This window comes from Pavona decussata, unplaced genomic scaffold (assembly GCF_977016875.1).
Source record: "Pavona decussata unplaced genomic scaffold, jaPavDecu1.1 SCAFFOLD_134, whole genome shotgun sequence".
Lineage (NCBI taxonomy): Eukaryota > Metazoa > Cnidaria > Anthozoa > Scleractinia > Agariciidae > Pavona > Pavona decussata.
The window spans coordinates 1,875,001-1,892,061 of NW_028145547.1; the positions used below are offsets into that span (position 1 = coordinate 1,875,001).

The 17,061-nt window shown below is 39.2% G+C and overlaps 1 protein-coding gene across 2 annotated transcripts in view; it reads left to right on the forward strand.

Moving 5' to 3' along the window:
- Nucleotides 1-16,199, forward strand: part of LOC146467654 (uncharacterized) — a 17,428-nt gene extending 1,229 nt beyond the window's left edge. Inside the window, exons 2-6 of one of the 2 annotated variants that reach the window (XM_085125160.1) lie at nt 374-454; nt 2,835-2,916; nt 3,561-3,628; nt 8,950-12,751; nt 13,653-16,199. In XM_085125160.1, the coding sequence (XP_084981286.1) occupies nt 3,607-3,628; nt 8,950-12,749 (3,822 nt within the window). In that variant the 5' untranslated portion in view covers nt 374-454; nt 2,835-2,916; nt 3,561-3,606 and the 3' untranslated portion in view covers nt 12,750-12,751; nt 13,653-16,199. Of the gene's footprint in view, nt 1-373; nt 455-2,834; nt 2,917-3,560; nt 3,629-8,556; nt 12,752-13,652 lie in introns of those variants that run through there. The other variant, XM_085125159.1, reaches the window with a different exon arrangement.
- Nucleotides 16,200-17,061: the final 862 nt, after the last annotated feature.

The following is a 17,061-nucleotide window of genomic DNA, read 5'->3' on the forward strand; positions in this document are numbered from 1 at the left end:
TTTCTGACTCATTCGACTAGTTAAGCTTCTAAAGATATTTTGGATATCGTGATACAGCACGTAAACTGAGCACTGGAAACTGAAACACAACTGCAGAAAGTTCAGGATAACATCCGCCTTCACTGGTTGTGATTTAATAACGAAAGATGGCGGATGTCATCCAAATCTTCCTGAGTATGTTTTCAGCAGTTTCCAATTGTCAGTTTACGAATATTACCTGGATGAGTAACTTGAAATCCGCCACTTTTTAAAGACTTCAGTTTTCCATTATTTTACTGAATTTTGACTAATAATCAGTAATGACGGTGTTATTGTTATAATTAGTTGTGATATGTGACGTCGTAAATATTGCTCAACTCTCCTGGATTTTCAGTTTTCAAGGCGAGAAAACTTGAAGGAAGTCACTTCTTTACCTTCAACAACAGTGAATATTTAATTGGACCAACGGTGCGAGGTAGGTACAGCTATATAACCTTATTTTGTTAGTCTGAGTTTACTGAATGGCCTATATAATTTCAGGGCCACCCAGCTCTCCTGTGTTCCCTGGTCATTTTGTGTCCTTTTTTTAATACACTGAAAGCTAATCAGGTTTGCTTAAGCTGAAATATAAGTTGCAGAAAGTTTTAGGAAACGGAATCTAATTTAGACCTGAATCTACGAGCTTTTTCAATGCTGGCTTTAAGAAAATGCTCGCTCACCATATTCCGTATTTTTGTCGTTGACCATCCGAAAACAAAAGGAATACGTTTTCCAACGAAACGAAAAACATTAAGCTGACATTTTGCCAAAGAAACGGATTTAGATTTTCTTTAAAATGTAATTCTGAGGTGATTACGGCCTTTCGAACTGAGATTATGAACCAATGGGTATCCTTAGCTTGTTACTTTCTTAGTCAGCCGTGATTTGGGTCGTTGAGAACAGTTTGGAAAAGCTTGAAAATGAGTTCGGCTTTCGCGGTTGTTTTTTCTTTCCTTTTTTTTTTCCCCTAATAATATCTTTTGCACTCTCACCGAACTAGTTTCAGTTGTCACAATGAACAATTTTACAGATGAAGCCATGTAAATAACTGATTCAGTAGTCGTCTTAGAAAGCGTCTAGCGAAGGGTTGTTTTTTCCCTTGCACTCTTCCATTTTTTTGTTTGTTCCATGTGCAATGATGTTTAAGCAATTATTTCAGCTGCTTATGACCAATGTTATATTTGTGCCCTTTGAAATACATATTTGTGTAAGCTGATACAGATTGTCTGCTCGGATACTAATTTATAGCTAAAAATTTTTACAGTGCGACGCGCCTAACTGCAGCCACCCAACAAACTTTTTTACAAGTTAGCCAAGCAGGATACGCAAATTTGATTAACGTACGGTCACGCCTCCTTGCAAAGTCCAACAGGCAAGTGACGCAACAACGAATTATTGAAAACATGTCGTTTTGTATTTATGGCTAACTTGTAAAAAATGTTGGTTAGGTGGCCATGGTAAGGTGCGTCGCACTGTAACCGTTGCGATAATTTGCTAGCAGTTGTTGCGGTTTTTACCAAAATACGAGCTGGTGTTTTTTCGCAATTTAAACGACAAACTAGGCTCGATTTCCAGCCGCTGTTCGGGAAACGAGCCCGCGCTCCTCCCCCGAAAAGTCTCTCTCGGGGAGGAACGAAGACCGGACTCGAGAGAGCGGCGGAAATCGAGCCTAACGACAAACTTGCTCCTTCGAAAACGAAAGGAAATAATTTTTTTCAGTGTTACGAAAACCAACAGATAATGGTGTAATTAATAATATACAAGTTCTTCTAGCCATGTTGTATATTTTTTTTACCTCAGCCATTAGGATCAGTCTGCCGTCTATATTTTGCATTCGAACATATAGGCACCAAAATGAACCATGGGATGGCCCTCACTGTAACCTCGTATCAATTAGTTTTGCCTTCATACACACGTATTTATAAATACAATATTGTTTTGCATTCGTGATCTTTTTTGTTTCAAGTGTGTGTATGCTTTTTGGTTTCTTGTTGGTTTGGTTTGTTTGTTTTTCTAATTGCACGCCTTTTCCGAATTTCATAAAGGGACTGGTCCCTAGTTAACACATTGTTCAAATTGCATCATATGAAAAAATGAACCCCTTTGCTAGAAAGAGGAAATTAGTAAGTTTACCAGGCTAAGTTATTTTTTAAGTTATTTTTTTCAGAGGCCGCCCAAATTCCATATAAAGTCCGCCAAATCCGTACAAAGTCTCTAATTTTTTCGGTTTTTGAAAGCCTTCTACATGGTTGCAATCTAGTGACAGAATCACAAACTTGGCAAACTGCATAATTTTAATCAGTATAATCTTTCTTGTGATGAACTCCAATTTTGAAAAAATGAAAAGTTAAAAACTCGTCCCCAGTGAAATCCATTTGAGCTTCGGGACGGGCAATTACTCGATCATTCTAAGCAATAAATTTATGACAACTTCTGATTAAAGATATTTTGGATATCGCGATATAGCACGTAAACTGACAACTGGAAACTGAAACACACCCACAAAGTTCCGGATAACATCCGCCATAACAGGTTGTGATTTAATAACGAAAGATGGCGGTTGTCATCATCCAAATCTTCCTGAGTATGTTTTCAGCAGTTTCCAGTTGTCAGTTTACCTTTAATACTCTATCACATATCCTTATAACCTGAACGAGAAATTTGCAATCCGCCAGTTTTCGATGACTGCAGTTGGCATTTTGTAGTACTTATATGCAATAAGATAATTTAAACTTTTAAGTTTTAAATCACGGTCTTGCTGTCATTATTTTTACATATTACGTTGTAAATAATGCTCAACTCTCCTGGATTTTCAGTTTTCAAGACGAGAAATTTTTGAAGCAAGTCACTTTTTTCCCTTCAACAACAGTGAACATTTAATAAGACCAGCGGTGCGAGGTATGTTCAACTATATAACTTTATTTTGTTAGTCACAGTTTACTGAATGGCGTATATAATTTCAGAGCCACCCAGCTAGAACATTTATAAAGCAAATTATCTAAAATGTTGTCTCCTGTGTTCCCTGGTTATCTTCTACGAGCTTTTGCATTGCTGGCTTTACAAAAAAAGCTAGCTCACCATATTTCGTATTTTTTTTCCTTCGATCCGAAACCAAAATGAATTAGGTTTTCAACAACGAAAAACTTTGAGCTGACATTTTACCAAAGAAAGTGATTTAAATTTTTTTTTAAAGCTAAATTCTGAGGAGTTTATGGCTTCTGTAAAGATATAATGAACCGATGGGCACCCTTGTAATTTAACAATTTTACATTACAGAAGGAACTTTTTTAAATGTGCGTTTACACCAAACTCATCATTTGCTGAGTTTATTGGTATGTTATTGTTTACCGAGAAAAGGTGATTTCAAGAACTATAACTGTTGGGAAGGTAAAATGTTCGGACTATGTTTTAGTTCTGACGAAAACATTTTTGGACAGTTTCCTTTTGAAACCGAGCAAATTTGCGGTTAAAGTATGCTGTCGTAAATTGTATCCAACTCTTTTGGATTCAGAGAAAGTCCCCGTTTTCACTCTTTAACTAAGGTAAGAAGTTCCAACCAAGCCGGAAACTCCCTTCCTTTCAACAAAGATGAGTACACCGAAAAAGCGAGGTTAGTAAGATTAAAACCTTGTTTTTTTTAGGCTCAGTGCCGTATAATTTAATTTGCAGGACATTGACAGCAAATCAGTTACAAAAACCTTGGTTGTTCGTTTAGTTTATCGCATCGCTGTTTACTTTCTAGTGTAATTTCATCGTTTACCGTGAAAAGGTGAAAGAAGGAGATTTGTTAAATGTGCTTCATACTTTGAATCCAACCTTAATTTGTCATATTACAAGAAAGCAATGATAACCCCAACATCCCTTTGCCTTTGGAGGCGTTTGAAGTTACAAATGACGTCCTTCGTCAGAGTGAAATCGAAAGGTTAACGCTCAAAACGTCAGCACTGGAATCTCTTTACGCTGGCCAATTTACCTTCAGTTATCATTTCTGTTGGTAAACCAATCATTCATTTCTACCCCCTTATCCACTGGTTTATGTGTAGTCTAGGTGAATATGAATATATGAAACATATATTTTGAACTTCGGATGAAAGATGAAATAGACGGAAGATCCTCGCAGTTAGTACTCAAAGAAAGCCTGAAAATCGCAGAGGTCATGGGTTGGAATCCCGTTCAAGCCTGAATTTTTTTCAGGCATTCTTTTCGCATCTGCTTAAGTTGCGTACTGACTGCGAGGATCAATGTTCTATTTCTTGTAGTCTAGATGAATGCATTATAAACTGATCTTGTATGATACAGTAAGCTCTAAAGTGGCACCGAACTGTGTTACTCATCACCACACGTCCTAGAAGGAATTAAAGCAACACTGCTCAGCACTACTTGAATTGATTTTTGTTTTTGCTTGTTAAGTGTGAAAAACAGAAAGTAGATTAACTGAATTAACTGCTCAATTATCAAACAAATATTTCTTATTAAGTACTTATCAGTGGCCATCCCAGCGGGGAAGAAAAGGAGAAAGGGTCCAAGGAGATACATGGGCATCCTAAAGGTTTGCTCAGTTTGCTAGCCAACTCTTATCCCGGTAATGGGGGATTGGATTACTTTGTCACACGTGGGGATGGACCCACGGGATTTGTGACGGAAAAATAAAGTCTTTTCTTGATGTCTTTTTTCCTTTATTATGAAAGAAATTTAAGCTACGTTAAATAAGTATCTTGTTTCTGTTTAATACGTGCCAATTAAAACACCTGTCAAAAAAATAAAAAACTCTGAAAGAGGTCACTACAAAAAAAAAACAAAAAAAAAACAAAAAAAAACTATAACACTTCTGAAGTTGGTGGATGTGCTCCCCAACATGAACCAGAAACTACTCTCATGAACTCCAAATTACGGTCAAACCTGTATTAAGCGGACCCCATATTAAGTGGACACCCTCCATTAAGCGGTCAGCAGCACAAGTCCCAATTTTTCTTCCCCACATTTACTGTCAATAGAACCTGTATTGAACGGACACCTTAAACTTAACTTTTATGGTGATTTCTATTGTTAAACGGGCCTTAAACGGACACTGCAAAAAGGATGCATGCTTTTTGTCCACGTTTTAACAGATCGGTCATTTAACTTTGCCGACAAAAGAACTATCACATTATTGTAGAGTTAACTCCTGCAAAACGAATACACGTGGATAGCGGCTCTGGCGAAAAGCATGAACTAGACGCGAACGAGGCTGACTTAAAGTCTGACAATGACGCTTTAAACTTGACAGATATGTCACTAGAGTTTTCTCGCAATCATAGAAAGGACGACCTTTCACTGGCCATCAATAAAGTTAATGATTTACTTCTAATAAGTAGGCTTTAGAAACTGAACCAGCCACGAATTAACGCTTTGTTTTGTATTTTCCGCTTAGAGTTTACTGTTGTGGTCTACTTACACAAAATATTCTCACCAGCCTACTGCACGAACCACAGAAACGCGACATTTTATTTATTCCATATTGTTTGCATAGAACTTTTATTCTTGTTTTGATTTTGTGAACGTTTACATAATTCGATCAATATAGATACTGTTACGCAGTTACATCTTCTTATATTAAAGCAAATGATACTTGCCATTGCTTATGAAAATACGGCATTCCACAGTTATCGTATACGTTCACGAGAATGGTATTTGGCCCTTTCAAGGCCTTTTAACACGACCCTTTAAAGACGAGTTCTAACGCAACCTGTTTTCAGCAGACAACCTGTATTAAGCGGATACTTGGAAGTGTCCCGAGTTTGTACGCTTAATACAGGAATGGCTGTGTTTGTATTGAACTTCGGAACAACTGAGTTAGATTCTTGCTTTATTTCCATTTCCCTCCATGACAACCAATTTTTTTTAGAATTGCCTTTTAATGGGGCAGTGTCACCTATTTGTAGTGTTACTTTGAATGGCCAAAAAACGTATTTGAATCGATGGAATCGTTAAAATAATGGTTCAGTTTTGTTTAAAATAACCTTACTAGTGCTCGGAAACTAGCATTGATTATGTTTGGCTGCGGATGGCTAAGATGGAAATGGATTACAAGTTGAAAAAATTGGCCAATTTTTTCAAGTTCTTCCTTCAGTGTATTTCAGACAAATCACTAAAAACTGATTACCATTTTTTCTTCCTTGGACAAATTGGCCATTTTACAGTTGTATGCTTAGTAACCTGGTCTTGGATTGTAAGCGAGGCTGGGGTGACCTTGTTTTGATACAAACCTCACTGCTTTTCATATGTAAACGAAAACTAGTTAGCATAAGAACAACACGATCTACATATGAAAAGGAGCGAGATCTGTATCAAAACAAGGTCACCTCCAGCCTCGCTTACAATCCAAGGCCAGGTCACTAAGCACACAACTGTAAAATGGGCTATTGTAAGAAACTAAACGCCTAGTCATTATGGTTATTGTAATTATTTTGTGTAGGAATGTTGTTGTCAATTTCTCGTGCGTGTGGAATTTTTAAGTTACGTAATTTAGTGTAGTCTATTCGCATTTTGTTCACAAGTTTTGGCAAGTCTAAATAGAATTTTTGGCCGTTTGGGGCAGTGCAGTATATCTCTTCATCGCGTAAGCAGTAAGTCAACCTTCAAAGTTTGTCTTTCAATTTACCCAGCTGTGAAACAAATGTAAGTGTCGGTTTTTCCGTCGTGCTATCAATTTAGCGCTAGTTCACTTTGTAATGTTTTGTTTGCTTGTTTTATTTTAGTTTTAACCGCTTCACTTTACCGCTTCGTTTCATCGCAGTTTCTCCACCGGTTCATTTCCGAGCAGTTTCTTCGTTCGTTCTTCGTTTAATAAAGAGTGTTAATATTGTAACTAAGGAATGGTGGAGTTTCTTATATTGTTGTGGTAGACTGTTCACTTTTGTAATTTGCGTAATTTTGCCGTCGCTTTTGCTCGCGTGATCTGAGGAAAAAAGGAGGACTGCTCGCAGTCTACTGTTGTGGTCATTTTACAAATCACTAAGATATTTTCCTCACGGTGCTCTAAGAGTGATTTCATGTTAGAAAAAAGGTTCTTTGTCAAATATTTTAAGCAGTTTTGACCACAAAACAATAAAATTGCCGTGACAGTGCGCCTTTAGCCCGACGTAACTAATCGAACAGTCCGGTAATCGAACTTGATCGAACCCAATCGAACTTAATCGAACGATTGGGTTCGATTAGTTCTGAAATCGAACACAATCGAACCAAAAAATTTGTGTGAGAGTTCGATTGAGTTCGATTTCCGAACCCAATCGAACCTAATCGAACCTAATCGAACGGTATAAAAAATCACTTAAAATATATGTCAGTTCAGCGGCGGGACTGTCTTATCATATGTAGATAAGTAAAAATTAATAACAACAACTAACAATCACTTTACTGAAATAACCTTTGGGAATAAAAAATACAGTGAGTTTACTGTAAAATCGAAAATGATATAAGTTCAACGGACTTGCGAAGAACCACGAAGAACGCGGTCTTCAACACAACATCCACAAGATAACGTGGGACTAGTAGTAATCAAAGGTTAGGTAGGTGCGTTCGATCGGTTTTTTTCTTTCGTCGACAAGAGGAACTGCGAGGAAAAGACCGAACAGCGATGAGGAACTGCGAACAGCGAAAAGCACATGGAGTGAGATCCGGGAAGTCCGTGCCATCATTATCATGCCAACAGTGACGGCTGCATAATGTCGAGGCTTGTCGTGTGAGATCGTGGCCAAATGTACCAGCCACAACAAAACGGCGCCCAAACCCTGAAATCGCATGGCATCACGATCGATACCCGCGGGGAATGTAAAACGACTTGAATAGTATGCTGTCGAACGCAATAAATGAAACTGCCATATTTGCAAGTAAGGCAATTAAAAGCAGCAATAGAGTTGTTAACCGTGTAAGGTCGCATGGATTCGTCAAAACGGAAAAAAAATCAATTTTTGTTGCTGGAGTCATCTCCAAAACAGTGTGTGTTCTCATACTCCGGGCACCATTTTCAACTAACAGTCGGACCCAGGGAATCCAACCAGAAAAATATAAATTCACTGATGCAAAATCAAACCTAATCCGCGAACTCAATGGAACCCATCGAACTCAATCGAACCTAATCGAACCCATTCGAACGTTCGATTTGGTTCGATTAGCCCAATTTTTTTGTGAGGGTTCGATTGTGTTCGATTATCGAACTCAATTGAATCCAATTGCGTGATTGGGTTCAATTGGGTTCGATTAAGTTCGATTAATCGAACGTTCGATTTGGTTCGATTAGTTATGTCGGGCTTTAGTCATTAATAAATAATCAGCACAGTAGTTAAATATATTCTTTGTGCTCATCCTTGGACCCCAGGTACAAAGATAAGCAAATTAAAGTTTTTCAAAAATAAGAGATTTCTTTGTAATGTACCATTTGAATATAAATATATGCAAGATATATTTTGAACTGCGGATGAAAGATTAAATGAAAGAAAGATCCTCGCAGTTAGTACGCAACTTAAACAGTTGTGAAAAGAAAGCCTGAACAAAATTCAGGCTTGAAAGGAATCCCGTTCAAGCCTGAATTTTTTTTCCGGCTTCCTTTTCGCAGCTGCTTAAGTTGCGTACTAACTGCGAGTATCTTTCTTCCATTAAATATACCATTTGTTGTAATCAAGCTACTATAGTAAACGATTATTCAAGCTCCTTCAACGATGGATCAAATAATACTAAGTACCACGGGGGAAGGTACGGTGGTAGCTTTCTGCTAGAAAATATCGCCTTTGAGTATGGGAGATCTGTTCATGACACTGTGCATACCAAGGGGTTCCGAGATTCACCTTACCCCCAACCCCCATTGGCCGCTAATAAATGCATTACACTTTTCTGTAACTCTTGCTTCCGACTACCACTACTTCATTTCACTTTTCTTCTCTTTGTGGTTTCTAGAAACATCAGTCATGGGAAACACTGAAAGAGTTCGACAAGTTTTCGATACTGCTACACTTGTGGCCAATTTCCTTTTCAAAACTGGTCGTATTCTAATAGCCAAGGAATTATTCAAGGAAAGCATGATTCTGCTCAACAATATGTCTGGCTTCGTTCCTATCGGTGAACAAAAAAGTGCGATAGGAAGCCACAGAATGTACCGCGAGTGTGACACAAAATACGTAGAAGGAATGCAAATATTAGAACATGGGAAAATATATCACAACCGAGGTAAATATCAAAAAGCAAAACATCTTTACATGAAAGCGCTCACCATCATGAAAAAAATTGGTGACAAAAATGGAGAAGCAGCATGTTACGAAAACCTGGGAAATGTGTCTCAATCTCTCAGTGAATATGTCAAGGCTAAAGAATATCTTCAAAAAGCACTTCAGATCAACAGAGAAATTGGTGACAAGGACGGAGAAGCAGTATGTTACATAAACCTGGGAAATGTGTTCCAACATCTCAGTGAATATGTCAAGGCTGAAGAATACCTTCAGAAAGCACTTCAGATCAAAAGAGAAATTGGTGACAAGAACGGAGAAGCAGCATGTTACGGAAACCTGGGAAATGTGTCTCAATCTTTCAGTGAATATGTCAAGGCTAAAGAATATCTTCAAAAAGCACTTCAGATCAAAAGAGAAATTGGTGACAAGGACGGAGAAGCAGCATGTTACGGAAACCTGGGAAATGTGTCTGAATCTCTCAGTGAATATGTCAAGGCTGAAGAATACCTTCAGAAAGCACTTCAGATCAAAAGAGAAATTGGTGACAAGGACGGAGAAGCAGCATGTTACATAACACTGGGAAGTGTGTCTCAATCTCTCAGTGAATATGTCAAGGCTGAAGAATATCTTCAGAAAGCACTTCAGATCAAAAGAGAAATTGGTGACAAGGACGGAGAAGCAGCATGTTACGACAACCTGGGAAATGTGTTCCGACATCTCAGTGAATATGTCAAGGCTGAAGAATACCTTCAGAAAGCACTTCAGATCAACAGAGAAATTGGTGACAAGGACGGAGAAGCAACAAGTTACGTAAACCTGGGAATTGTGTCTCAATCTCTCAGTGAATATGTCAAGGCTGAAGAATATCTTCAGAAAGCACTTCAGATCAACAGAGAAATTGGTGACAAGAACGGAGAAGCAGCAAGTTACGTAAACCTGGGAATTGTGTCTCAATCTCTCAGTGAATATGTCAAGGCTGAAGAATATCTTCAGAAAGCACTTCAGATCAAAAGAGAAATTGGTGACAAGAACGGAGAAGCAGCAAGTTACGTAAACCTGGGAATTGTGTCTCAATCTCTCAGTGAATATGTCAAGGCTGAAGAATATCTTCAGAAAGCACTTCAGATCAAAAGAGAAATTGGTGACAAGGACGGAGAAGCAGCATGTTACATAAACCTGGGAAATGTGTTCCAACATCTCAGTGAATGTGTCAAGGCTGAAGAATATCTTCAGAAAGCACTTCAGATCAAAAGAGAAATTGGTGACAGGGGCGGAGAAGCAGCATGTTACCGAACCCTGGGAAATGTGTTTAGGTCTCTCAGCGAATATGTTAAGGCTGAAGAATATCTTCAGAAAGCACTTCAGATCAACAGAGAAATTGGTGTCAAGGACGGAGAAGCATCATGTTACATAAACCTGGGAATTGTGTCTCAATCTCTCAGTGAATATGTCAAGGCTGAAGAATATCTTCAGAAAGCACTTCAGATCAAAAGAGAAATTGGTGACAAGGACGACGAAGCAGTATGTTACATAAACCTGGGAAGTGTGTTCCAACTTCTCAGTGAATATGTCAAGGCTGAAGAATATCTTCAGAAAGCACTTCAGATCAAAAGAGAAATTGGTGACAAGGACGGAGAAGCAGCATGTTACATAAACCTGGGAAATGTGTTCCAACATCTCAGTGAATATGTCAAGGCTGAAGAATATCTTCAGAAAGCACTTCAGATCAACAGAGAAATTGGTGACAAGGACGGAGAAGCAGTATGTTACATAAACCTGGGACGTGTGTTCCAACATCTCAGTGAATATGTCAAGGCTGAAGAATATCTTCAGAAAGCACTTCAGATCAAAAGAGAAATTGGTGACAAGGACGGAGAAGCAACGTGTTACTTAACCGTGGGAGATGTGCTTTTTCACACAGGTGAATATTTGAAGGCTAAACAAGCGCACGAGAAGGCACTTGCACTGAGTAACGAGACTGGATCTCTTGACCTGCAGTGTATAAGCCTCCTTTCACTTGCATGGGACACTTTAAGGTTGACTGGAAACATAGACGAAGCCGTTTCGAGTCTCCTTGGAAGCATTGAAAAGTGTGAGCAAATGCGAATGCATTTAAGAAACAATGACCAATATAAAATCTCTTTTTTAGACAAGTGCGCTTCTCCGTACAAACTCCTCAGAGACCTATTTTTGGAAACTGGGAAATTTAAAGAAGCACTTTGCACGGAAGAGCTCAGTCGGGCCAGAGCCCTGGCAGACTTAATGTCAGCTCAGTATTCTGTGGAACAACAAGCATCAGTGAATCCACGGTCATGGTTTAACATTGAAAGGATTGAGACCAAAGAAAGTAGCTGTTCTTGTTTATACATTTCCTGTCACCACCACCAATTATTATTGTGGGTTATTAAGCCAAACAAAACCATACAGTTCCAAATGAAAAACCTCAACGACCATTTTGGAAACAAAACGGAAGGAAGATCTAGTGATGAAATTTTCGATGACATAACCTTCCGGCTATTTCCATTTCCGCTAACTGAAGAGCACTGCGAAGATCGATCACTGTTTTCTTCGAAAGCTGGTTATTTGAAACAGGCGTCTTCTTGGGAAGAAAAAACTGCCGTTTTTCGTCCTGTAGAAAAAGATGAAGACGAAAACCAGTATATTGATCCACCGAATCTCTCTCAGTGTTACAAAATGATTATCGGTCCTGTTGCTGACTTACTTGTGGAGCCCGAAATCATCATTGTTCCTGATCGCGTCCTTTGCAAAGTTCCATTTTCTGCGTTTAAGGATGAAAATGACAAGTATTTAGCAGAGACTTATAGGATCCGCATTGTTCCTTCTTTGACCACCCTCAGGCTGATTCAGGAGAGTCCAGAAGATTATCATAGTCAGACCGATGTACTGATAGTGGGTGAGCCAAAGGTTGGTGAGGTGTATCACAAAGGACGTCGTGAGACATTATGCCCATTGCCAGGCGCAAAAGAAGAAGCAGAGATGATTGCACGACTACTGGGAGTTCAGCCTTTGTTAGGAGAGCAAGCAACTAAGCAAGCAGTTCTTCAGCGAATACACTTAGTAGGTCTGATACATTTCGCTGCCCATGGTGACGCCGAAAGAGGAGAAATCGCTCTTGCCCCTCCACTCTCTTTTGAAGGGATTCCAAGTGAAGAACACTATCGATTAACAATGGCTGAAATTTCCCAAGTTCGTCTGAGAGCCAAACTGGTAGTCCTTAGTTGCTGTCACAGTGCACGCGGACAGATTAGATCCGAGGGAGTCGTTGGAATCGCTCGAGCTTTTTTAGGTTCCGGTGCACGTTCCGTATTGGCTGCCCTGTGGGCCATAGAGGACCTGGCAACAAAGCAGTTTATGAGACGTTTCTACGAGCACCTTGTTCGTGGTGAAAGTGCCAGTGAATCCCTTCACCAGACCATGAAGTGGATGAGAAGTAACGGCTTTTCAGAAGTAAGACAGTGGGCGCCTTTCATGCTGATTGGAGACGACGTGACATTTGATTTTGGAAAGTAAAGGTCAGTTTAAATCGATTATATTACGGAGTGCATTTATAATAATTTAAGAAAACGCTAATGTACGTTTTGAGAGGCTTATTTTTTCTTAAATAAACAGGGTAAAGGATGGGGAATTCTCTTATCTGAAGGGAAAATATTTTTTCTCCTTTGTATTAATAATGCCTATATGCCAAACTTTATTGGGGAACAGGGTTTTGGTCCAGTAGTAAGAGAAATGGCCTTTCGTTTCGTGTCACTAAGAAATTTGATAGAATCGTTTCCGTAATATAACAAACCATTCTTTTTACTGAATCAATAATCCGTAGGCGTATTACCGTATTTTCTCGATTAAACGCCCCCGGCGTTTATTTAAAACCTGGCCTCATGGACCCGGCGTTTATTTGAAGCCGGCGTTTATCGGGGTCCGGCGTTTATTAATTAAGTAAAATTTTCATCATTTTTTAGGTTGATTTATTATTTCACATTCTTTAAGACCCCTTGCGCAGTTTGTCAAGAAGGGACGATTTCTCCCTTGGACTCGACCTGACAGACCTGAGAGTGCCTAAGTCATTACAACAGGAACGTGAACATTGCTATATACTTTCAAGTTTGTTTTGTTGTACAGCATACATCGCAGTTAATGTTACGCCATGTTAAGCATTTATTAAAGTAACAAAAGCAGTATACCGTACAGTACATGTCATAGCAGTGCTTTTCTAGTGAATATCTGTACTTGTTGGCTCGACGCAAATAAACGCCGGTACCTCGAACAAACGCCCCCGGCGTTTATTTAAAAATTAGCAGTTTTTGACCCGGCGTTTAAACGAGGCCGGCGTTTAATCGGGGTCCGGCCTTTAATCGAGAAAATACGGTACTCACATTTGAGCGACTTCCCTGAAAATATTCTTGTTTTTATTCACAGGTGTCTTTCCAAGGCCGGCGAAGAGCTGGTAATTCGGCAGTTTCGTTCGTCTAACTGAAGTAACCTGATAAAATGGGACAGAGATTCAACCAACGAAGGACTGAATAAACTATGTAAGGTTAAACTGTCAAAGGATAAAAGCTTAAATGATCCATCCGTTCATGTTCACAGTTGTTGTATCCACCTGGTTCCGGTTCTTGTCGCTCAACTGCTTGTAGATATCAATAAAACTTCTGATATTCAAGATATGCAATATACACTCCACTGTACATTAAGACCCCCTCCCCCTTCAAGAATAAGCACCACACAAACGCCTTCAAAGCCCCGTGGTTCATGCTCAGCTAAAATATAAAATAGAATAAAAAAGTCCAAACATTTTAACTAAAATAAATGAGCGCCACTTACGCGTGATCAAGCCCAATTTCAGCAGCGCTCAGTGCCTCTGATTGTTCACTTGTTCGATTGGGCTTGCAATTGAAGTCCTTCGTTTTGCGTTTTCAATGAAAATGGTTTACTAGGCTAAACGAAAATGGAGCCTTATCGCGTGTTAGAGCGCCGCCGCATCTCTTTTTTGAATAAATACGTGAGTGTTCCTATTACAATTTACGCAAGACGAAGCAAGGAACAGTAGCTTGGGCAATGTTAACGACAAAAAATACTTTTTTTCGTTGGCCTCTCGGAGTTGAGTCTATGATTGTTTACCTTAAATTTATATTTGCTACATTAGGGCTTTGTTATTCTCTATCGAATTCAGGAATTTTTGTTTAGCTCGAATCACCTTGAATCAAGGTGAATTGTGTTGTGAATAATGTAGCAGTTCATTTATTACCACTGATCCCTTATGGGTTGTATTAAAGTAGGGGGGGGGAGATTCTCAGTAAATTTTTCCACGGAGAGGCTTCGCTCTGAACCCCAAACCCTTACCCTTTGATATACCACTTTTGACAGAAAAGCCAACCCTTTCATATATCTTCTGTACAAAACGGTATCCTTTCACATACTTGCTTTCAGTATAAAGACTGTATCTTTTTTTTGGCGGCTGTGTTCGAGATATTTTGAAGGACCTTTCTCAATAGCTAAATCACAATTCCGTATCCTATAAACCTCCAGTTGAAAAAGGTACCTCTTTCGGGCGGAGCCTCTCCGTACAGGCCATTCTAGGTAGTACCAGCCCCCCCCCCCCCCCCCAGGCACCAAGGGGTTGCAACAATAGCGTTATTCTAGCAAGCTTAAGTAGCGACGACGACGACGACGACGCCAACGAGAACCTCAGAAAACAGTAGTTTTAGCTACCAAAACACTGGCTATGCACGTGTATTATACACTTTGGAACATTTTTTTTTGCCGTCGTTCTGCAAAACAACAACGTAAAATGAAGAAATTTAAGGTTTTATGGAGAATGTAAACGCATGATGATTTCTTTTTCTTTCTGGACTTTAAAGCGGACCCTACGACGTTAGCTCCTGGATAGTTCGGCCACATTATACAAAGAGAAAGAATATAAATCATCGCGAATTTATTCAGAAAATGCGAATGTAATTTTTAATTTCCGTTTTCGTTGGTGTCGTCGTCGTCTCTGATATGACGTTAAACTGTAAAAAATAGTATTTTCTTTGTTTTCCCTTTAAATTAAATTTTTGAACGTTGTCCTGTCAGGGTTTGCCTTCTGAGAAGGCAGCCTTGTAGGATTGTCACGTGCAGGTATTTAAAGGTACAAATTATGATTCGTATAAGAGAAAAAATTGGATTTGCCAAAACTGATAGAGCACGAAGATAACGCTGGTATTGAATACCACGTGTATTGGCTTTGGGATATCAGTGGAAAAGTCTTTTAGAGCTTGTGATCACTGATTCTTAATAAAACGTTATCAAGTTTATGTTACTAATTTAAAAATTAGTCGTAAGAGTGGGAGCAATAGTCAATATAGTGCGAATGGCACAATGCACATTTGGTTTGAGTTTTGTCACTTCGGCGTCTCAGTCGTTTTGCAAGGCAGAGTTCAGTTACTAACCCTATGAAAGCGCAACTTACAAACAGCAAGCACAGGACAGTCAACCGTTTCGTTCATCATCTTGCTTAACATCGAGGGGAGCTAGTATTGAAAACTCCGTGAAGAAATGGTTTTCAGCACTTGCGTCTTTCCTTATGCTTATGTAGCTAGTGTTCCCACTTGCTTATCTTTACCCTTATGTTCTATTGAAAACCAGCCTTAATTGTCTCCCACTGCATTAGTAAGTACTAAAAATTAATTCATGCAGCACGATACTCAACAATAATAAAAAGTGCTTTTCAAAATATAAATTAGCTCAGTCTCTATAGCTTTCATCAAATAATTTCTTCGTCACTTTCATCCACAATGCCACCTTTTGTTTTATAAAGAAAACATGGAAATCACACCAAGACCGGCAGCCATTTGGAGTTTAATCAGACTGGGAATGAACAAATTCAATTTTTGGTCAGCAGCCATGCAACTACAGGCTCGAAGAAAGACCGTTTCAGTTCAATCTCGTACCCAGACTCCTCAGGCTCTTTGGCCAGCGGTTGGTCCCCGGGAGAGACTTTTGGGAATTGGAAAAAATTTAAATGTTTTTGATTGGCTGCCGTGTAACGGCTTGCATTGTTTTACCGCAGAAATCCTGCAGTAATAAAATTTCACTTTCACAGAGTCTCTCCCGGCGCCCACCCGCTGACCAAAAAGACTGAGAACTCTGGGTACGAGATTGATTTCAGTTTGGATTTAAGGCGGGACTCAAGTTTTATCAACATGAAGTCAGAGTGACTCTGCAAAGTTGGGAGAGTTTTATTTATTTGTCCACACAATGATGTTAATAATTTGAATGAACCATAACTTTGTCACAACAATAAATAAAGCGTAGTGGATGTTAAGCTATGGTTACTATGCAGACTCAAGTTTGTCGCATTTTTCAGTAACCATTTCAATTAATTGCAGCCTGAAGCCTGTTGCCACGGTTACACCCCCTACACATGACTTTCCAAACAGTAATGAGGCATGGTAGACTTCAAGACCATCACGAATTACTTCTTTTTGATTTTGAGTCACAAACTCTGAAGGGAGGATTTGGTAGAACTTTCTCTGGTGATTCAATAGAACATCAACTCTCCATTACGTCCACACAAGTTGGGCAGTAGCAGACTGATCTGTGAAAATCACAAAACATTTCTTGGGAAGGAAGGGGGGGGGGGGGGGGGATATTTCATGCCCAAGGTGATCGAGAATGATTTGCCTTTTGTATGCTTTTCTTGTTGTCAGTTATCGCATTATATCATCTACAGGATTTCTTCCTTTGGCTATATCATGGCCATTATAATACAAGGTAACTTCCAGTTTCTTGGAAGTATTCTTCCATTTTTTGGGACACCAATATGGATGATCTGTCTAATATTTTT